This window comes from Sphaerodactylus townsendi, linkage group LG16, assembly GCF_021028975.2.
Source record: "Sphaerodactylus townsendi isolate TG3544 linkage group LG16, MPM_Stown_v2.3, whole genome shotgun sequence".
Taxonomy (NCBI): Eukaryota; Metazoa; Chordata; class Lepidosauria; order Squamata; family Sphaerodactylidae; genus Sphaerodactylus; species Sphaerodactylus townsendi.
Genome location: NC_059440.1, coordinates 17663827 through 17687145, shown reverse-complemented (window position 1 = coordinate 17687145; position 23319 = coordinate 17663827). Strand labels below are relative to the sequence as shown.

At 44.4% G+C, this 23319-nt stretch overlaps 1 protein-coding gene across 1 annotated transcript; it reads left to right on the top strand.

Annotated features, from left to right (window-relative positions):
- The first annotated feature begins 1084 nt into the window (after positions 1–1084).
- Positions 1085–16392, top strand: NIPSNAP2 (nipsnap homolog 2). The gene is made up of 10 exons (XM_048518859.1): positions 1085–1213; positions 6746–6885; positions 7691–7736; positions 8631–8725; positions 9145–9215; positions 9935–10075; positions 10997–11028; positions 12009–12103; positions 12990–13073; positions 13935–16392. The coding sequence occupies exons 1-10, from the start codon at positions 1125–1127 to the stop codon at positions 13997–13999; spliced, it is 858 nt and encodes a 285-aa protein (XP_048374816.1). The 5' UTR covers positions 1085–1124; the 3' UTR covers positions 14000–16392.
- The last annotated feature ends 6927 nt before the right edge of the window (positions 16393–23319 follow it).

Here is a 23319-nt window from a genome sequence, read left to right as displayed (position 1 = left end):
AAAAGTTCAGTGGCACTTTTAAGACCAACAGTTTTATCCTTGGTATAAGCTTTTTTTGTTCATACATACTTTGTTCAGATATTGAAGAAGTGTGCATGCACACAAAAGCTTGTACCAAGAATAACTTTGTTGGTCTTAAAAGTGACATTAGATTCAAACATTTTCCATTTGAAACCATTGTTCGTTGCATTTACAGGGAATGCCAGACTAACTACCAAAAGTGTGGCAAAACAAATTTTCATCTACTTATTCACATTATGAAGTCAAAGATAGAGATAAATGGTGTTCCAAGATATAAATCCTCTAAACCAGAGGTAGGGAACCTGCGGCTCTCCAGATGTTCAGGAACTACAATTCCCATCAGCCCCTACCAGCATGGCCAATTGGCCATGCTGACAGAGGCTGATGGGAATTGTAGTTCCTGAACATCTGGAGAGCCGCAGGTTCCCTACCCCTGCAGTCTAAACTAAATCTACTGGTACTCAGAATTGGGGAGAAATTCTACTCAATTCTGGCTCTAGTAGAGATGTGAAGGCCTGGGAAAAAAACCTTTTTCCCTATGGAAAAAAAGGGGCAATTTTGGAGATTGCCCGGGGGAAAAAACTCCCTTTGAAATATTTTCCTTTTCAGGACACGTGAGCTGCTTTTACATCATTTTAAACCTCAACACACTAACAGAGAAACACTTAAAATAAGAAACATTTGCAACCGGGAGCAAAATAAAGGTATCCCTCTGCTGCAGCGACTGCCTGGGTTTGCCCTGCAAAATAGGTGTCAAACCTGGTTGGCAGGGGGTGATGGGAACTGTAGTCCATAACATCTGGAGGGCCGCGAGTTTGACACCTGTAAAAGTGAAGAGCATATTACTGATGAGCATTTTGGCTTATAGGTCACAGGTGCTTTGCCCTTTTTCCAAATGGGGGAGGCGAAACCTTCAGGAAATGTCACCAGGCGTGTGCGAAAGGAACCCCAAAATAATCTGGACAAAATAATCCCACATTTTCTCCCCCCCTGTATCCCAACCCCCGCCCCCCCCCCTCCTGATGCTTTTCTCATTTCGTGCTGCTTTTCTCCCTCTAGTGGCTGCCAGCCACATTGCGCCCCCCCCCCCCCCAGCATTCAAGATGGCGGCCGGGGCGCTGCTGAGGGGGAGCGGAGCCCGCCTCCGCCCCTTCTGCGAGAAGGGGCCCAGTTCCCGCCTTTTTCTCCTCAGGTGAGGGGACCCGCGCGGGGAGGGGAGGTGAAGGGAAAAATATGACGGGAAGCGGGCGGCGCGCGGGCCGGAGGCGGGCGGGAGGGAGGGAGGGAGGGGGCCAGCTGGCCTCTCCTCCCCCCTCCCCCACCCTCAAGGTCAAGGCCTCGCCTGGGGGTTTCTCCCTCCCTGGGGAAATAAGGGGGAGGGTCGTCATCGGGTTTCCCCCTTCCTCGTATTTCCCCAGAGAACGGGAAGGGGGGGGGGACCCTGAGCTCGGTGGAAAAGCGGCATACAAATGTTTTAAATAAAAGCAAATGTCTGTTGGAGTTTTAAATAAAAGTAAATGGCTGTTGGCTAATCCTGACTCGTTGCTCCTGTCATCAAATCCCCTTTCCGGGGGTTTTTTCCCCCCATCATCTCCTTCAGAACCACATTTGGGGGAGTGGCCATAATGTAGGCACAGAAGGAAAAGAGTGAAAGTAAGAAGGAAATAGAAAGTGGTAGAAAGTGAGAGAAAGAGAGAGAAAGAGAAAAAGGAAATGATTTTAGATTTACCAGAAGGTTATTTCTTCCCTCTCCCCATTATTTAGGAAAATAATGGAGAGAAAAAGATTCTGGCAGAAATACAGCTTAAAGTCATTTCACAGAATCATGAAAAAGTGTCTTTGTTAAGAAAAAGCATTCAATGTTCCTGCATTCCAGAAAAAGATACTTTTAATGCTTGTGTGCAAGTAAAAGGCTCATGAAAATAATATCTTCAACTAAAGCACAGACCCAGAAAATAGAAATAAAGCATTTAAATGATTATTTCAACTGAAGTATACTTATATGTAACTTAAGCAAGTTTTCTTGAAGACATTTTAGTGTTAAGAATTATGGCTCAGAAATAGCAAAAGGTACTTTGCTTTCCAAAACAGCCCCTATTGTCTCTTCCCACATTCCAAAGAAAAGATACTTTTACTTAGCAATGAGCTGAGAAAGTGTGTGTGTAGAAAAATAACTGACAAAGCAGAATTAAAGCAAAGAAAGAGAGTCAAGCCATGTGAGAAACTATATTCTTAAGAATGCTATTTAACAATGTATCGCCATGATGGGAATATTGAAACGTCATGAATTGACAGGGTTTGGCTTTGCAACATTTATGATGCATCAGCTGTCTTTATCCTATAAGAACTGTGACTTTTGTATACTCAGGGCGACTCCTCTGATTCTATAACAGACCCTCTGAGGGTTTGGAATAAAAATTATTTATTTAATTAGCCCTTGTCGGCTCAAGCTTATTAGCTAACTATTAGTAAACACGTTACTCTGTGGTAACAATAAGGGATGAGCAGGTGCAAAGGTGCAGATCCCAGATGTTCCCCCTTTAAACCCAGCCGTCCTAAAGGCAAATAGGCAGCCTCTCCTTCCACCTGAGGGGGTGGCGAGGATGCAAACTCGTTTACTTCCTTTCCCCTTGGAGAGCCATTTCTTTATATTCCCCATATACCTGTGCATTGTGTTCCACTGGGTTTGACTCATACCTGATGGGGTGGGAAGGGGATCCCCCTGCAAAACAAAAACCCTCCTTTAGTGCACTGTAGGGAGTTGATCCACAAAACCCCTCCAAAATCGCTTTCATCAAGCCCAGCCGCACATCCTAGACACATTAAACCTCACTTCGGTCTACCTGTTTGGGGTGCCTTAACCTCCAGTGAGCATCAGCAAGCCTGATTTTGCACCAAATTGTGTGAATTAGTTGCTGGTTATCTCCCCTGCTTGCAAGCCCTTTGACATGTATCTTCCTTTCCAGTTTGTAGCATCATATTTTCGGTGTGTATCCCCAACCATTAGCTTGCACCCTGATCTAGGTGCTTTCTCCATATTCTATCTGCTTCCCCCCCCCTCATAATCCCAATTCTGGAAGTGGCATAATGCCCAAACCCGTGGTCTCTCGCCACACGGTAATTTAAAAACAAAATACACACCCCTTCCAACAGGAACTTCTTCTGTATCCAAACATATGTCTCCTTTCCTTGGTCCAAATGAATTTCCCCTGGTTTAAAACCGATAAAAGAACAATCCTGTCATCATGATGGGGTATTTGTGGAAATTAGTGTTGTCTTGGCTGTTTCTGCTGCAAAGAAAGAACAAGAAAGTATTTCTAGGTAGAAATGATCTACAAACCATATATGGTTCTGAAATCTGGGGGCCTTGAGGGTTTTCTGACGTCACTTTGAGATGGTGCATATTTGGGTTATGCCAAATAGCATTTTTAAAATTCTAGCCAGTTCGCCCATGGATTTCTGGAGGATTACTCCGCTAGGACACATTATATATATGGTATTTCAGCTCTTGTTCAAACCAGTAAAAATCACATGTTTCCTTCAAGTGGAGTCAGAAGTTTAAATGTGCCGTGGCAATTGAAAAACAGAGGCAAATAATTGACACAAGGACAAGGGGTTGTTTGTTTTGACATTAATTGATGTGTATGTTTCCTTCTGTTCTGTAAAGTTGTGTTTGGACCTATGATCAAGGCAACAAACAACTGAATTGAAAAGCATGTCAGTTTCCCAGAAGTCAAATATTCAGAAGTCAAATGTTTAAACGCCAGGTTGTACTGGAAAAAATAATTGTCCAATGTCATGTATTTCACTGTCAGTGATTTCCCACCCGAAGGTGAAGGCTCTTCTAGTAATAATAGACTTTTTGCATCCATTATTAGATAGCATTTCTATATGCTTTTCCATTCTTCAAAGTGCTCCTGACATATTATCAGGGTAATCTTTACCACATATTTGTAAGGCAAGCCAGTATTATCATTGTAACTAATTCCAAACCAGGCCATAGAGAAGGGGTCACCAACCTTTTTGATCTTTGGGGCACCTTTGGAATTCTGCCACAGGCTAATGGACACAGTCACAAAATGCCGCAAGAGGCAGAGCCAACCACAAAACATTAGGGAGTGAGGTGATATATAACTCCAGTGGTAGCTCTTCAACATTTCAGGTCAACGGGATACCTTTCAATGTTGCCCTGTTGGGCAGAGGCCCCCCCTAACCCTGCCCACTTTCTCAAGCGCTTGGAGGGCACCCGGAAAAGTGTCTGTGAATGTGATAGTCCCCAGTGTGCTGGGGGGATCCGTGCCTTGGAAAGCGGATCAAAACAAAACCAGCATTGAGCCAGGTGAGAGGCAGGGTTCTTCACAAAAATGGAAGACATCCCTGGTTTGCACAAAAATATCAAATGTAAATATATATATATACACACACACACACCTTGGTGATTAAAGTTCCTCAAAATAATAAAAACATCGGGGTGCTGTGTGGTTTCCGGGCTGTATGGCCGTGTTCTAGCAGCATTCTCTCCTGACGTTTCGCCTGCATCTGTGGCTGGCATCTTCAGAGGACGGCCATACAGCCCGGAAACCACACAGCACCCCAGTGATTCCGGCCGTGAAAGCCTTCGACAATACAATAAAAACATCACATGTCATTTTAAGAAAAGAATGCTCAGTGGGCATTTTTGGTGTTGCTGTTATACCCTTTCAAACTTTGTTTTGTGGTGAGGAGGCAGGGGTGGATGGGGAAGCCAAAACAGCTCTGGAAAAGGTCCTTCCACCCACCCGCACGCACCTCCCCCCCCCCCCAATCATATCCACTGATGGAGGAAGACTAGCCAGGGCTAGGTCTGGCTGTGATTTTCAGTTCACATAGTTTGCTTGGATCTAGTGGCCACTCTGTCCTAATTAGAATGCTGGCCTAGGATTTGGGAGCCTCAGGTTCAAATCCCCCAATGAAGCTTGCTGGGTGACGTTAAGCTACTCACTCTCACTAGTCACTCTCACTGAGCTAACTTATCTCACAGAGTTGTGAGGTTAAAATAAGGGAGGACAAAGTGTACCACTTTGAGCTCCTAGATACTAGATAGTGCTGCTAAAGACCACTTAGTGAATGTGTGACCAAGATTTGGCTTGAACCAGCAGCCTTCCAGATAACAGATCGTTGCTTACACAACAAGGATGTTTGCTGTCTTACCTCTTACTTTCAGCAAACTGTAAGCATCACATAATCTTCACTGGCTTGCATGGAAGATTCTAAAAAGTCATGAACTCTAGGTCACAGCTTGTGGGAAGCAAGATACGAGTGGGTTCTTCAAGGTAACAAAAACATTGTTTGCACATTTGGATAGCGGGAGAAAGTCTTTCTGCTGTGCCTTTATCTTTCATTCTTGTATCAATTGTATTGAAACAGCACATAAACAGTTTCAGTGGAGAACATTTGGATAACATACACAGTATCCAAGTTTTAGACAATCAAAGGCTCTCTGAGTGACCTATATGCTGGTACACTCCCTTCTGCACTAGATTTGATTAAAAGGTAACTTACAGTGCAGTCCTAATCAAATTAACACCCGTTTCAACCAATTGACATCATTACACTTAGAAGGGCATAATTCTGTTTAGGACTGCACTGTTAAACGCCTGTTTTTCCTCCCAGTTTGTATAGATAAGCCACGATTTCCCTTCAACTGTTGTGCCTGTTCCGGTAAAATCAGGTAGCTGGTTAAGAAGAAGAAGAGTTTGGATTTATATCCCCCCTTTCTCTCCTGTAGGAGACTCAAAGGGGCTGACAATCTCCTTGCCCTTCCCCCCTCACAACAAACACCCTGTGAGGTAGGTGGGGCTGAGAGAGCTCCGAGAAGCTGTGACTAGCCCAAGGTCACCCAGCTGGCGTGTGTGGGAGTGCACAGGCTAATCTGAATTCCCCAGATCAGCCTCCAGAACTCAAGTGGCAGAGCTGGGAATCAAACCCGGTTCCTCCAGCTCAGAGTGCACCTGCTCTTAGCCACTACGCCACTGCTGCTCTAAGTGATTCCCTGCAACTAACTGAGATTTATCAATCTATTACCAGGCATCTTAGGAAATCTAACTGCGACACCTGTCCCAGTAGTTAACAAAGAGACTTACAACATGCTCTCATAGAGCTTTCATTCTGAGTTTTGTGCAGGGCAGCTTCTTGGCAGATTGCACACCCAGCTAAGATCTTTCTGCATTCCATTTTGCTTTGCCGCACTCAAAACCTGCCACCTCTGTTGATATATAGACCCTGTAGATAAGCCACAGTGTCCGGAAAGCTCATATTTTGAACCTTTGTTTGCTAATAATGCCAACATTCTGCTGTTGTTTTGGCTGTGTTGTGACTCATTGTCAAAACCCTGTAGGACACACCTTACTTTTGAAGACTATTCTTATCTAGGACATGGCACTTGTAATGGAGCAGGTTTTAATCCTTTCGATGACCTTGAGTCAGCACATTGTCCCACGACAAGATACACCATCTGTCTGCTGCTGGATAACGTGTCCATAGCTTCCCTATATAGCGATGGTTTAAAAGTAGAAGTGCTGGGAGTCAGGATGGTCCAAACCATATCTTCCTCAGGTGTTCCAAGAGGACTCACAAAATGGCTTTCGGCCCCTTTCCAGACTGACAGTGTGAAATCTAAAGATAATCCACAGAAGAGGGTGAAGAAGTTGAACACTGTTTTGATGCTGTCTTTCTTAACGTGCAGGGGCCTGGTGTCATCCAGTAACCGATCTGGTGAAGACAGCTGGTTAAAATCGTTGTTTGTCCGCAAAGTTGACCCCAGGAAAGATGCTCACTCCAACCTCTTAGCCAAAAGAGAAACCAGCAGTCTCTATAAATTACAATGTGAGTCACTGGTTTTATGTTTCAGTGTTTCTTCTTTTCTTACCTTTTTGTTTTATTTGCACATATACGTTTGAAGCATTCAGTTAATTACTAGATTTAATTAGAATTTGATTGATTAAAAGAGTGTCCCAATTAATTGGATAACAGACTTTTACAAGGTTGGTTATTTTCAACCTAAGTGCTTATGGATCTGTGGTGAGTATATTTCCTGTTCTGTCTCACCCTCAGAAAAGAATGTCTGTCCTGAATCGTGCCTGCTGTAATATATGCAGGCATACTCAAAAATAATGCCTTTTTTCTTCCAAACTATTATTGCCTTATACACATGCCAACAAAAATCTAATGGCTTAGTGCTCATACTAGTGACAGCCCTAGTATTGTTTCTTACTTAAAATTTTTGTTGTTGGCATGCTGCAATTCTTTCCCCTCATCAATATTACAAGGAAGGTTCACTAAGATTTCCCAACAAGAGCGAAAATGTCCCCATTGTATCTCTGAGATCCAATCTATGGAACATATTCTGCTTTATTGTCCTAAATATGAGAGATCCAGATATAACATTTTTCTTTGCTTCCCGTAAAGTTTAATGAATATTCATCAGCTAGGAAGGTTATATTCTTATCAAATAATTTTTCCCCTCTGATTGTAACCTCTAGCTAAATTTCTCCTTGACATGTTGGAATAATTTATTTTGGTTTGCTATGTTTTGCTTTGTTTCCTTCCTTTTTTCTTTCTTTTTTAATGCCTAATAAAGGTTTGTGACTGTTGACTGACTGACTTTTGTTGTTGACTTTTGCTGTTTCAGTTCACAATGTCAAACCAGAATGCCTAGAATCTTACAACCAAATTTGGTAAGTCCTAGCATTGCATTGAGTGCCTTGGTGATTCTTAAAGTTAGCTATACAGTGCTGCCAGTGTGTATGCTACTTGACAAAGTAACATTAAAAAAAGATCCCTGCTCCCAAGCAGCTACTAACTTAGATTTAGACAGTGAAAAATAATAAAGAGGAAGAGGACGTAAGAAAAAAAAATGCACAAGGGATTTGCAGCTGACTTGAAGCTGGAAACTGTGGCCCTTTCCCCACTTCCCTTAAGCCCCGCGCTACTCGAGGAGAGTAGCACGGGGTCCCTCGGCACTCCCCACTGAGAGGGGCGGCAACAGCGCAGCCGCCCCAAAGCTGCTGCTGTCACGCCCCTCAGCACGCGGCATCCCAGACGCTCTTCTGAACGGCGCCTTTTGATGACCCCGCACAGAGCGCGGGGTCGTGGGGACGCCTGGGCGCGCGCCTGGGATGCCGCGCGCTGAGAGCAGCGCGCGGCATAGGGGGGATGGAAGCGAGTGGGGAAAGGCCCTGTGATTTATGTCTAGAATTGTCCCAGACCTTTTGTTTGATGTTGCTTGCATCTTTCTTCAAAACCCACCTTTTCTATGACGCTTTTGGCACTTCTTAAAATCTTTTACCAAAACTTGATGCTTCAGAATAAATACATATGCCGTAGCCAAACTGAATGAATTTTCCCCCCTCTTTTATTTTCCTCCCCTGGCTGTGGGCTCCTTGTGTAAAACTTTAGGAAGGCAGGATCTGTATTTTTTGCAGATTCATACTCTCAAATTATTATAGTTTTTTTCTTTTGGTGGCAATTTTAAAATCTGTCTCTAAGGCTGTATGCATCAGGTGAGAATGCTGGCGGTTTCGTAGTGAAGGAAATTCAACGTGCTGCCTGTGTTCTTTTCTTTTTTTAAGTCAAGAGGTGCTGCCAAAGATCCACGAAGGGAAGGAGTATCCGTGTACACTGGTGGGGACATGGAACACGTGGTACGGAGAGCAAGATCAGGCTGGTAGGAGATAGATGTACAACAGAACCTGAAACTGTGCCAGTTATATGTGTTTGCAAGAGATGCTCTGTTCAAGCCAGGCTGAGCAATTTGTGGGTAGCTGAGCAAAGTCCCAGTGGCTAATGAACCAGAGAGGGTGGGGCATGCAGCAAAGTCAAATACCAGGTGACCAAGTCTCAGAAGGTTTGCAAGGGAGTGATGGTGACTCAGAAAACTGGGATTTGGCATGGCTTCCTGACTTGAGACCTCTAATGGTCTTAATGAGCACTGAAAGAAAGCACAGTGGTTTACCCATTCATGTGGAAGCCAGTAGCCAGAAGCTGGTACCCATGTGCTGCAGAGGAGAATGGTGGGCAAACCAGGCCAGTTGAGTGCCTCTCTAAAGAGAGGGGAATTTTAAAACTTGTCCCTTTTGATTCCAGTCCATCTCTGGCGGTATGAGGGAGGCTACCCAGCCCTTACGGAGGTCATGAGTAAGCTTCGACATGATAAGGTAACGTTAGATACAAAGTTCGACTGTCTCCGCTCCACCCAGTTCAGAATCAGGTGATCTTGCTGATGTCAGCTGGATTTAGCTTAGATAGAACGGCTTCTGCTAGATTAATCTTCTAACGGAGCATAAACTGCAAAGATTAAACTCCAGGTTTCCCAACGCTGTCATGTGGTTTGAAAAAGAAGGGCTACAGACTGCTGTCACTTCATAAACTGTGCATGGTGTATTGGTGTTGAAAGTGCAGTAACTTTCAGTGCTGTTAGAATAAAACATCATTACTTGTAAGTTATGCCAGTAAACAATTGAGGAACAGGTGCCTGAAACAGAGAAGCTCTCCACTGTTTTCCAGTCCTTTTCAATAGGACACATTGGGGGTGATGCAACCCATCCTGACCTTCCTCTTCTGTTGAACATACTTGGGTTGTGTGTTGTCCAAGTAAACACAATGGGGGATTCATACGCCCATCTGTTCACATGTAAATTGGGGCTGGGGGATCTACTTTTTACAGAACAGAGAACATGTAAGTGAGGTGAAATCCTCTACCTCTTGACCCCATCATTCAAAACATTTTTCTCCCAGTGTGTACATCAGATTAGATTTGGAGGCATTTGAGTCTTAAACTGTTAATGCTAGTAACCAAATTGCAGACACTGGATCAGTTTTTCATTAGTACACACAGCATCCTGCTATTACACATTGCACTCTGGGTATCTTTTAGGAGTTTACGGAGTTTCGCAAAGCGAGAGGAAATATGCTTCTTTCACGCAAGAATCAGCTGCTTCTGGAATTCAGTTTCTGGAATGAACCAGTTTCCAGGGCGGGGCCCAATATCTATGAACTGAGGTCTTACCAACTTCGTGTGAGTGCCCTTTTAAATGTATAGAATTTTTTTAACATTAAAATGTGCTTGTCATCATCCTTTCCTCAGAAATGAATCTCTCTTTTATCAGTCAATCAGTCTTTTGGTTACAGTTAATGTAAACGTATTACAAACATATTTCAAAGAAAATGAAACTCATAAAATAAAAAAAACTGTCCATGAATATTAAAACATTACAATTTTGGCTAGAATTCCTGCAGAATTAATAGGTACTAATTTGCTTCTTATGTTTATTGTCATTTATTGATAAAAAGAAGAAAACAGGCACTTTAAGAGTTACCCTGTTTCCCCGAATATAAGACATCCCCTAAAAATAAGACATAGTAGAGGTTTTGCTGAAGTGCGAAATATAAGGCATCCCCCGAAAGTAAGACGTAGCAAAGTTTTTGTTTGGAAGCATGCCCGACGAACAGAACACAGAAAAATAAGACATCCCCTGAAAATAAGACATAGCGCATCTTTGGGAGCAAAAATTAATATAAGACACTGTCTTATATTCGGAGAAACGCAGTACCAGCAGAATAACATCAGTCAATAAAAAGCTAATGCATTCCTCATCCGAGCTGGAAAATGTTATCAGAAAAGGATTCAGCAATTTCTGGTGGATGGGCACATAGAAAGAGCAGTGTAAAACATAGTGGACAATATTTTCAACCTGATTGAGACTATAGGGCGAAGACTTTGCACCACAGGTAATTTTTTGGAATCCGGTAAAATACCAAGTTGACAGAGGATTCAGTTAATTACAATTTAGGGCCTAAAAAGTCAGACGGTACTCCAGCAACGTACTACTTACAGGTCTGCCTTTAAATATTGAGAGGCTCTTCCCAACCTGGGAAATGAAAAGATTAATTCTAGTCTTAGGATCTACTTGCATCCTTTTCTCTTTCTTTCTTTCAGCCTGGCACAATGATTGAGTGGGGAAACTACTGGTAAGTGTCCTTCAATATGTAATGAATGTCACCCTAGACATACGTGCAAAGCAGGCATTTGCGTATTGGGTTCTGGCAGCAAAGAAGGTGCCAGAAGGGCCTTTCTGAGAAGGTACGACTTGCCTTGCTGGATCTGACCATTATCTATTTAATCCAGCATTCCACCTCCAGCAGAGGCCTTCCTCTACAGACTCATGAGCAGGGCATGAAAGTGGTGGCCATTGCTTGTCTATTCCCTGTTGTTGGGGGGGGGGGGGGGGGAAAGGAGATTGTAAGCCTCTTTGAGTCTCCTACAGGAGAGAAAGGGAGGGGTATAAATCTGAACTCTTCTTTGACTAGTCAAAACTCAATGCAAAAGGTTGTAGGTCCCAGGAATTCTTGAGTATCCTGGAAAAGAACTTAGAGAGTCACTGCCAGAATTGCTAGTAGGTAATGCTGGAATAGATGAATCTGTAGTCTGACTCAATCAAAGGCACATTGATGTGTTTTAACATGTCAGTGGGTTGAAGTGGTCCAGTGGGGCAGGAGAGTTGTGCGTGGGTGTGTTTGGAAGATCTGAATTCAAATCCTGAGAACTTATTATGTAGGCTCAGGCAAGTCACATATATTGCAAAGATGTACATTGCACGGGGTGGCGCTGTTCGCCTTGTTTCTTCCTTCACAAAACAGGAAGAATAGAGGCCTGCCGCTGCTGAACATTTTGAAGGCAGGTTAATAAAGATTATGAAATACTGAATATATTAAAAGCATTATGCAAACCCGTATGTACAGTGATCTGGCTGAAATTGTGCCAGGCCCTGTAATGTAAACCAGATGGATATGAGCTTGTAGGAACTTGAAATATTAGGCTTTGTTTGTTTTAAGACAGCGAGGTGCCTGGGGCATTGCTGCATTCTGAGGCCGGGGTAATTATGTCTACCTTGGCTGCTGCTGCAACTGTGAAGCTCTTGACCTATTTTTCAAGACCTTCTTCTTTTCAGGGCCCGTGCCATTAGTTTTCGACAAGACAACGAAGAAGCAGTCGGAGGCTTTTTCTCACAGATTGGACAGCTGTATGTGGTCCATCATCTCTGGGGTAAGATAGGTTTCATTGGGATTTACTAAGCCCCGTCCCCTTTCCTGCCATTATAGTCCATAAAGGATGCAGTTGGTAATTATTGGCACCCCAACATTGTTTCTATTGTCAGAAGAGAGCTCAGGTTTTGTACGTGTGCTTTTTACTGTATTTGGGAATGTGAAAGGACACACCTGCTTTTCAGAGGTGAACAGTGGTAGATATCCCACAAGGGTTATTTAGGAGGTCATGCATTACTTAGGTACCATCTGTGCATATTTTATGCATAAGAGGATAGAATATCCCAGAGAGCTCTTCTCTGCCCCCCGCCCCCATGCCCAGCCACTGGCTGAACTCCCTCCCGCTGGGCTGTATCCCCCCCCCCCCCAATTTCTCCTGCTGCACCTCTCTCCTGCAAAAAGAAATAATCAACAAACCTTCATCCGAGCAGCACTGGGACCACTCAGATGGAGGAAAGGTTTGTTGATTTTTTTGCAGGGGGAAACGGGGTGCAGGGGAGTTCAGTGGGGGAGTTCGGCTGGATGCTGGGCGTGGAGGGGGGTGCTCTGTTTTGTAGCAGTATGCCACTGCAAGAGGCATCTTGGGAAGGGATGGAGCAGGCCCTGACTCTGGTGTCTGAGCATTTCAAGAGCAGGGGTATGCAATCGTCTTCAACAAAGAGTTTGTACTGCCCCTCCTACAAACTAATCCCCTGTCACTTGCAAGCAGTTCATTTAAACTGGTGGGTGATTATGGTCCAAGCATGGGGAAGGGTGGGTGGTGCCATGACAGTGAAAGCAGTTTAGACTTGACCACAGACTTACTTGTCTGTGGTATTCAACTCTGTTTGAAAGGAGGGTGCAAACTTAAATCAGGACATGGATTCCTTTTCCTCTCACACTCCCAGCTTACAAAGATCTTCAGTCCAGAGAAGACACAAGAAATGCTGCGTGGCACAAGCCTGGATGGGATGAACTGGTGTACTACACAGGTAACAGCTTGTTGCTGTTGTGGTGGAATGTGATCTAGACGCCTGCTTGGGAATTTCCGCTCTCAGTTGCATCCCTTCTGAGACTCATCTGTGCTCTTTTTCAGTAGAGAAGTTTGGTTGTGGAGTGTTTGAACTCCTGCTGTGTTTGAGGCTCTGCAGACCCCTTTTTGTTTATGGGCCTCTCTTTCCCCCTCTCCTTTTCTCATGCTGGCAACTGTAGTTAACTAGAAGCATCTCTGGCACCTTCCTGGGGAGGGGGGCAGGCAGATGGCTTCCTATCTGTGCACCGACCTTGGAGAAGGACTTCCGCTTTCTTTCACTTCCCTGCTTCTGCTGTCCATGAGAACAGGGAGGGAGGGGGTGTGGGCATTGGAGGGGATAAAGGCCGGGTCAAGTATACAAGGAGTCAGAACTGACTTTGCAAAAGCCAGGTACTCGTGTTCATTTCAAGAAAGATTCCAGAACTGCAACATCCAGAGTCCAGCGTTGAATGAGGTCGTAGATCTGACACATGGCTCCTTTGCAATTTGTCCTGAAGACTGGCAAAGGGCTCAGTGCTGTCCTGAAAGCTCCGCCATTTCCATTTTGCATAAAGCCCACAGGAAGATAACAGGCAGCATGTGAAGAGTTGTTCATTTGCACAGTCTGCATCTTCAGGTTCAGAGAGTCTCCTGAAGGGGTGCCACCCCCCATCCTAGAAAATCTTGAAGCTTCTCCTTACTTGTGTCCTAGTGGTGATCAAGTCCCACCCATGACAGATCTCATTGCACAACCCTTGAATTGACAAACAAGGCAATTGGCAAGGCAATTGAATTGACAAGGCAATTGAATTGACAAACCTTCTTTCCTTTTAATTTCCAGTGCCCCTAATTCAGGAAATGGAATCCAGAATCATGATACCATTGAAGATTTCTCCTTTGCAGTGAAGTCACATTTAACAGCGCCTGCCTGTAGATTTAAATCGACCAGTATGTCTTTTTAGTTCAGTAGACAGTATGAGTGTGGCAACAGAAACATTGATTTTTTTAAAAAAAGGACTGGACTGTATACCAGGGCTTATGGATGAGAGGGTTTTGGTTTTTTTTAGGTAATGGCAGGAGAGTTTAGAGAGGTGTTGCGGGAAAGCACAGGGCCATAATTGAAGTCTTATTGTTCAGCCCCATAACCTGGCTGTCTGCTATTCAAAACACAGCCAGACGCTCGGCAAACCTGCTGGTGCTAATGAAAACGCACACATTTTAGTAGCTGCACGAAATGTGATATCTTGAATGAATGTTGTATTTAATCAGGGAGACGGTTTCTCAAGTGGATTCCTCTGCATTGCTTTTTTTCCCCCAGAATCATGGTTGATTGTCAAGCTTACAGAGCTTTTTCAGGAACAAAATAGCTTTTTCTGTTCCTGACGCACCAGCAAATTTATTGCTGGATCAGCCAGCAAATTTATTGCTGGATTTGTTAAAGATGTGTCATTTTACTTTATGTACCTAGTCCCATGCCGGGTCTGAAACTTGAAGAGAAAACGGCCACAGGTCTGAAGGCCTTTGGGATGTTCACTCTCAATCATGTGTGTGGCAGGGTCTTTCATGAACAGCTGCTGGGGAGACCGCTCATTCCACTCTGATTCCTCTGACCTCTTTCCCAGATTTTCAGGGAGTAAAAATCAGGAGCCTTGTTTTCCTCTTCGTTGGGAACATTTAAAGCTTCTGATTCTGTTCTTGTTGTCCATCGATCTATCAGGGAACAGAGTGAACACTCCGTACTGTTGTCTTTTTTTTTGTCTTAGCCAATCAGATCAGTCAACTGGGAAACCTTCTCCTGGGTTGTATTGCTGCAGGCTGCAGATGGGTATTTTGGTGTGGGGGCAAAAGAGCTGCAAGCCTGAATGATCTCCTGTGGGGGGGAAGGTGGAGGAGAGTGTCACTGTTTGGAAAACTACGCTGTCAGGGGAGCAGGCGGGCAGAATCCATTAACAAGACAAGCGTTCAAACATGCAGTCCTTCACATGCAGTTTATTGCGCTGAGGATGCAGACTGGCTCTTTTGACCTAGTAAGAACGTAGCATGTATTTCAGCGAATAGCAATTCGCAATTTGAATGCCCATCTCTAAGAAATGCGGCTGTTTAATACAAACGATCTAGTGGATTTTTATGTACCCAAGAACAGAGGCAGTTTCAAGGGCACGTGCTACCAATTGTTGTTGGCTGTGATGGCTATAAAAGTGTATGTACCACAAAGTGTTTTTGAGAGTTGTCGCTGTTACTGCATCATGAATGTTGATGTGATGTCCTAGCCGAGAAATGGAAAATCTATATGCTCTTCTTAGTGCTCTGCGTGAAGGTACTCATACCACTCGATTGTACGCATTTGTACCCAAAAAGGTCTCCAGTGGGGCTTTTTCCAGAAAAAGCATGCAAAGGATTGCAACTTTGGGACAGAGCTACAAGGTCCATCTGCAGTATGTGTTAGGAGACCTTTCCCTTGATCTCTCTACTGAAAAGCAGGTGGTGTGTGCTGAATTCGTCCCCTGCTCTCCACATTCACTCTGCAACTGTCCCCCAGCCCGTATTCCAGATCCATGTTTCCATCACAGATATGAGGCTGGAGATCTTAGGGAATGGGGATTGCAGAGGAATACTTACTTGGGGGGAAGAGTTAAGCACCCTTCTGCCTGTTTCTTGCCTGCAAATCATCCCCTTTTGGCACCACTCTTCCTTCTGGAGGCGAGACAGTGTTAAGGAGTTCCCACTTGGTGCATTGTGGGTGTATTGTGCAGTTAGACACATTTGGAAGAGGTTCAGACTGTGTGTCCTGAAATTTGGAGAGGAATTAGCTTGTGTGATAAAGTCCGAGGATTCCCCAGTCAACACTATTCGGATCAACTTAACTAGAATCAGTGGCACGCAAATTTTGCAAGCACTCCTAGATTATGGCCATGAAGCTAACCAGTGGGGGGGGGGGAGGGGGGTGTTAGGGGTTCACTGAATAAGCTTTCATTATTTCAATCAACTGTGTGGTTTCACTAACTGAATTGCAGAAGGTCATTCTGAAAAGATATGTCAGGCTGAAACCTATTTAAATTACTCTGAGTTTGCAAAATCACAGTGTCTCTTGTTTTCTGTTTCTGTTTTTTTTTTAATTTTGCTTTAGAATAGAGGGATTTTTGGTGTCTGTAATTATAATGCATTGAAATAATTATTCTGTTGGCTATTGAATCAGTGCAATACACTGTATGTCCAGTTGCATACCAAACATTCGCTTTATACATTTCAGTGACTTTTCTGCCAGAATGTGTCAATAAAATCCTTTTGATTTTCGCATACCATCAGCATTGTTTGGATTTCTTTGAATAATTTAGGGTTTTGAATTGCCCCCCAAAATAGTCTCTCTGAGCACGAGCTAGTTAGTATACGAAGAATCTAAAGTTCAGGTAGCTGGGAAATTACTGGGTAAATTCAGACACTGATCCTATATTCCAGTGATGGCGAACCTTTTCGAGACCGAGTGCCCAAATTGCAACCCAAAACCCACTTATTTATTGCAAAGTGCCAACACAGCAATTTAACCTGAATACTGAGGCTTTAGTTTAGAAAAAACGGTTGGCTCCGAGGCATGTGTTACTCAGGAGTAAGCTTTGTGGTAGTCGGTGGCTTTGCTTTGAAGCAACGATGCAACTCTTCCAACAGGTGAATCATGACCCTAAGAGGGTTTACTCAAAAGCAAGCCCCATTGCCAGCAACCGAGCTTACTCCCAGGTAAAGGATCGCGCTTTAGTTCTTCGCATGAAAATCAGTGGGGTTTAACAGCGCTTAACAGGGTTACCTACACTGCTTCCCCAAAACTAGATCTTAGGTTTAATGCTAATAATCAAACCCAGTGACCCAGGCCAGCCTAGATGGGGGGGGGGGGGCACTCTGTTTGTGCGTGCCCACAGAGAGGGCTCTGAGTGCCACCTCTGGCACCCGTGCCATAGGTTCGCCACCACTGCTATATTCACATCTTTGGATCAGACTGTTGGGACCTGAATCTTCACTCATGGATCCAGCTTGGTCACATTCAGAATGGCACAGAATAAATTCACATAACCTGCAGTTAGGACAGCTAAGCAACAGGATATTATTACCAGTGTGCTAGGCACTGTACCATCAGAATGTCGAAACTTCATGGACCAGAGCCCATGCCAGAAACCTTGAGGGGTGGGTGTGGAAGTATATTAGATGGCGTGTTGATTTGAGCTCCCTGGTCCATTTGTTGGGGGTCAAATATGTATGACACAGCCTGAGAAAGGAACCTTAACAGTGCCATCTCAACCCCCTTCTAAGCCTCTTGACTTTTGAAACTTTGAGGTATCTAACTCTCTTTAGGACAGTACAGTCGGTTTCTTAAACCTTCCTATCTTTTCCCATTGAGAAGAAACCAACAGATGTAATCTTCGGTGTTTTGCTTTCTATTGTGCCGGTTGAGGGCTGAGCTAGATAAGAAAGCCCTTTTGAATATGACTTCCCTGGACTTTTTTTCTAGCTGGGAATAAAGACAGCGTTTGAATAACCTCACCTGATAATTCCCTGCATGTAAACAATGCCTCTGAATGGTGTCCCAAGATGTTTGCTTGCCTTGCCAAGTCATGGAATTTTCCCAGGCAGGCCTAATGAGCTTCCTTACTTTCTTACACCATTATCAGATTAGTTGTATTTCGCAACGATCCAGACCAGCAAACTGGGGATTCCAGTTGTTTTGGAAATTTCCTTCCGAGCCCCTTGGAGCCTCCCCTTTTAATCTGTAATTAAAATCCAAAAAACCGTTTTTATTTTGAGGTGGTTTGAACGGAAGTCCTGCACGCCAAACATTGACTTTTTAACACTGTTTTGAAATGGCCGAATGTTCCATTTCAGATTTTGTTATTAGGAAAAAAAATAGTTGGCATTTACATGCACGCATTTCAAGGGCTCAAAGCAGTTAGCAAACTGGAGGTGTCTCTAGCAGCACAATTTGTGTACGTTGTATATCTAGGTGCCATTTGGGTGTTTCATCTGTCAGATCTTCTTGGGACAGCCCTGCAAGAATCTCATTCATGGGAATTCCCTGAGGGCAACAGAGGTAGTGGTTTAGCATTGTAAAAAAATGGTTCCTTATATAACCACACTGGATTTTCCTGCATGGGGACAGGGAACTACTGGAAAATTGGAATAATACATAATTGTGAATTTCTGAAAAACAATTCTCAGAACTGCGATCGACAGTCTCATGTGCCCTCCTGAACAGTTTGTGAAGGTCTGTCCTGTTGTTTTAATGTGTTGGAATTGATTAACTTGGCTGCAAGCAACCTCTCTGACCTGAAGTTTCTGGCTTTCCCACACACACTTCTCTATATAGGTATTGTTGTTTATTGAAGTATTAACACACAATTTCTCCCACTTTTTCCTTGCTGTAGCCCCATGTGACTGCCATTCTTCTCTTCCATTGGATAGTTTAAAAAAACCAGGAATGGTTAGATCACTATAGTGTTACAACAATATAATGATCTGTTACAAAGATCTACTTTTCAGTTTTCATGTTTATTTTAAAAGTCTCTAGAACTTTTCCTTGTAGAGTTATAAGGGAAAATGTGCTGGCTACACCTTTGCCTTTGTAACTCCACAATGAAAATAGCTATTTTTAAAACTTCTGGTTTCAGATTCAGTGGTCAAGCAAGAGAGCATAAGAAATGCCTTACTGACTCAAATGATATAATGGCAGATGGTTGTCACCAAAGCACCCTTTCTCATCTCTGAGGCACCTAACATCTGCCCGTAGGGCCATAATTGACTCCTCATGAGTGACCAGCTGGATAACATATAAGTTCTCATTCCACCTCACTGGAAAAATTTATACTAATTGCCAGGCATGTGATCCAGCCAATCCCTGTGGGAATCCAATGACAAGCATTAACTACTGGAAGCATGAACATTTGGGCCAGAAAATTAACGCTGTACCCATCTTATTCACCATCCTGTCACCAGTATTGGTCAGTAGGCCATGAGGAAGATAGCCTTCTCTTGTCCTCAGCATCAGGTGCTCAGAGGTATACTTGCCTTTGGATGTGGAGGTTCTGTTTAGCTGTTCTAATCAATGAACACATATTAAAATCCATTTTTTCCTCTGAGATCTTAGCGTAAGCTCTTCATAGTCATGCCTGTCCTCAGCCAAATTTCTCATGTTCATTCTTTCCTGTATATATGGGTAGGTGCCCTCAAGTCACTTCTGACCTATGGTGACCCAAGGTCCTCCACAATGTCTTGTCATTAACAGCTTTGCTCAGGTCTTGCAGCTGAGGGCTGTGATTTCCTTTATGGGGTCAGTCCATCTCATGTTGGGTTCTCTTCTTTTCCTGCTGCCGTCCACTTTTCCTAGGGTTATTGTCTTTTCTATTTATTATTTATTGGGCTTCTTGGCCACCCTTCCCCTTCCAGGCTCTTGTCTTCTCATAATGTGACCAAACGATCGCCTCACCTTCCTTCCTGTATCTCTTTCCACTCCTGTTGTCTCTCCTGCGATTGAGATGGTATGCTCCTCAAAGGCAGTTTTGGACAGTTATCCACAATAACTAACAAAAATGCATTACACCGAAAATGAAACTATTTAGGACTTTTCCATTTTAGGCACAAATTCATCTTGAGTTTCTTCCACACAACAGCTTTGCTTCAACCCTTCTCTGTAACTGGAGGTGTGGGTAGTTTTTTTTTTTGCTTGTTTTGTTTTTTGGCCATCTAGACCAGTGGTGGCGAACCTATGGCACTCCATAGGTTCATGGACTACAATTCCCATCAGCCCCTACCAGCATGTGCCATAGATTCACCACCATTGATCTAGACCAATGGTGGTGAACCTTTGGCACTCCAGATGTTGTGGACTCCAATTCCCATCAGCCCCTGCCAGCAATTGGCCATGCTGGCAATTGGCCATGCTGTCAGGGGCTGATGGGAATTGTAGTCCATAGCATCTGGAGTGCCAAAGGTTCGCCACCACGGATCTAGACAATATTGACTTCCATTTGTGCTCTTTCCATGACCTTCCATGATTTCCCATAATGTATTTCAATATTTCCAGGATCTGGTTTACTCCAGTCTTCCCAGAAATATCAGAGTCAAGCCATATTTGAGCACTGCATGGGTGGGAGCTCCCCAGGTACATTTAGTTTCTGTTTTGATAACGGAGCGGGTCCTACCCTATCCCAGCCCTCGGTGAGCAAAGTTTTGATACGTTCCATCTGCTGTTCTCTTGGGGGCTGCCGAGGTTGGAGGACGGCTCCTTGGAGGACGGCTGTCTCCCCCATAACATGTATTAGCAATAATCATCCTGTTCTCTATTCTCTGCCCCATTGAGTGGTAAGTTGCAGTAAATGCAGTCAAAACTGCTCATGGCCTGAGTTTGATTCTGGAAGTCAGTTTCAGGTAGCCGGCTCAAGGTTGACTCAGACTTCCATCCTTGTGAGGTCAGTGAAATGAGTACTCAGGTTGGTGGGGGTAAAGTGTAGATGACTGGGGAGGGCTGTGGCAAACCAGGTTGCTGGGGGTGGGGGTAAGTATGGACGACCGGGGAAGGCAATGGCAAACCACCCCATAAACAAAGACGGTCATAAGCGACGGAGTCTGGTGAACCAGATTTGTTTCCCCGCTCCTCCACATGAAGCCTGCTAGGTGACCTTGGGCTAGTCACAGTTCGTTCAAAAATCTCTCAGCCCCACCTCCCTCACCAGGTGTTTTTTGTGGGGAGAGGAAGGGAAGGAGTTTGTAAGCTGCCTTGAGTTTCCTTACAGGAGAGAAAGGTGGGCTATAAACCCAAACTCCTCCTCTTCTTCTAGTAAATGTCAGAATGTGACAACACCCCCATGGGTCAGCAATGTCTGGGTGCCTTACCTTTTACCCTATTTCTCAAATCCCTTTAAAGCCGCCTTGCCACATCAGATGACTAGGAACTGCACGGCAAATAATTTTTCCTCTGGGCCTGCCGCCCAGAGGTGGGATCCAGCAGGTTCTCACCAGTTCCCGAGAGTGGGCTACTAATTATTTTTGTGTGCCGAGAGGGGGTTACTAATTGGGTCCGCTTTTCCGTTAGAAATTCCGTTAGGCCCCAAAATCATAAAGTCCTGTTGTTTCCTAAGTGGCTGGTTAGCGAAGGTAGAAAACGGGATAATTCTCCCTGTTGGGCTGTTTTAAAAACATGTTTTAGAAATATGGTAAAATCCTTGTTTAAGGAAAGTATCCTTCTTTTGATTTCTAGAAACAAAATTAAGTATTTGAAAGTATTAAGTATTTGACAGGCAGTCAATTAGAGGAGAAGTAGTTGTTTCTGTTGGCAGGAGACGATAGGACTTGCTATAATGAGTTTAAATTATGGACAGAAAGATACCAGCTGGAAATTAGGAACTTTTTTTTTTACAGTAAGAGTTTTTTACAGTAAGAGAGAAATTATTAATGCCCCGCCCCCGGAATGCCCGGCCATGCCCCCGTCGTGCCCCGCCCAGCCCCATTGGCGCTACGCCACTGTTTGAATTCCCACCACCATGGGAACCTGTTACTAAAATTTTTGGATCCCACCACTGCTGCCGCTGGTTAGTTTCTTCGCAATTGTAGTGTTCAGGGAGCGTGAGACATTTCTGTTCCCCTGCGCTGCTTCTTCCAATCCTAGTGGCAGGTTTCATTTAGCAGTGGGGAAAAAAAATGCTCCTGGACAATGATTCTTATTCCGCACCTTCCAAGGCTCAGCCTGAGACAGAACCCTGGTGAAAACTGACACCCCTTTTTCAGCCCCTCACGACTCGACTGTGCTTTGGCTGCTGTAGAAAGGAGCCCCTTTTCACAGTCTCCCGAACAGAAACCCTGGCATGTCTCAAGTTCCTTGGCTCCTGCACAGTACTGCCATTGTCTCAGCAAAGACCCCAAGTATCCCGGAAGAGGATGATACTTGCAAAAGGCTTTCTCTGTCCAGGAATGTTCACTTTCTTCCAACCCAAGTTGCTGAAGCTTAATTCCTCTTCCGTTTTCTTGCCAGAAAAAGCCTGCTTTTTCTCGGGTGGGGGGGTGGAGGGGAACCTTGGGCCCTGGTAAATTTTCTCTAGCGAGATTTACAGCAGCTGGGGTGGCTTTTCTCAGAAAGAAAAGGCCAGGGGAGAAAATGGTTAACATTTTTATACTCTTCCCCACTCCCGCGCCTTTCTCCGTCCTCATAAAGCTGTATCCTGTGACTGCATTTGCAGAGGGTTAAAGATCAGCGGAAGAAGGTGTTAATTTAAGCCAAGTCTCGGCAAAGAAGCCTCACATTAGACCTCAGAACGGCAGCTTTTAGGTACGAATGAAAACAGTTCCTTTGAGCATGTGCAGAGAACGTTTTAGCTACTGTGGGGTAATGGCTGCCCATCCACTTCCATCTGAGAGTAATGGTCGGTGCTTCCAGATCAGGCAGTGTAGCTTTGGAGAAAAATGGCTGAAGCTTAAAATTTTTCTGGTTTTTTTGTTTTAAAGAAGTGGGTTAAATTGGTACTTTCTCGCCTCCCTCTGCATCTCAGTGCCAGGTAAAGCTATGCAATGGCTTCTGCAGAGGCAGGGTTTCCCCATCTGAAAAGACAGGTGTGCGTGATAGAGCCGTTCTCCACAGGAACGTTTAGGGCAGTGGTGGCGAACCTATGGCACGGGTGCCAGAGGTGGCACTCAGAGCCCTCTCTGTGGGCACGCGCAAACAGAGTCGCCCCCACCCCCTCACACACATCTAGGCTGGCCTGGGCCGCTGGGCTCGATTATTAGCATTAAACCTAAGACCTAGTTTTGGGGAAGCAGTGTAGGTAACCCTGTTAAGCGCTGTTAAACCCCACTGATTTTCATGCGAAGAACTAAAGTGTGATCCTTTACCTGGGAGTAAGCTCGGTTGCTGGCAATGGGGCTTGCTTCTGAGTAAACCCTCCTAGGGTCGTGATTCACCTGTTGGAAGAGTTGCACGGTTGCTTCAAAGCAAAGCCACCGACTACCACCAAGCTTACTCCCGAGTAACGCACGCCTTGGAGCCAACCGTTTTTTCTAAACTAAAACCTCAGTATTCAGGTCAAATTGCCGTGTTGGCACTTTGCGATAAATAAGTGGGTCTTGGGTTGCCATTTGGGCACTCGGTCTCGAAAAGGTTCGCCGCCACTGGTTTAGGGTTTGAGAGTGACCACCCTGTAAACAAACAGTTCTAAAGATGGGGGTTTGCCGTAGATAAAAACCTCAAATGCCTCCAA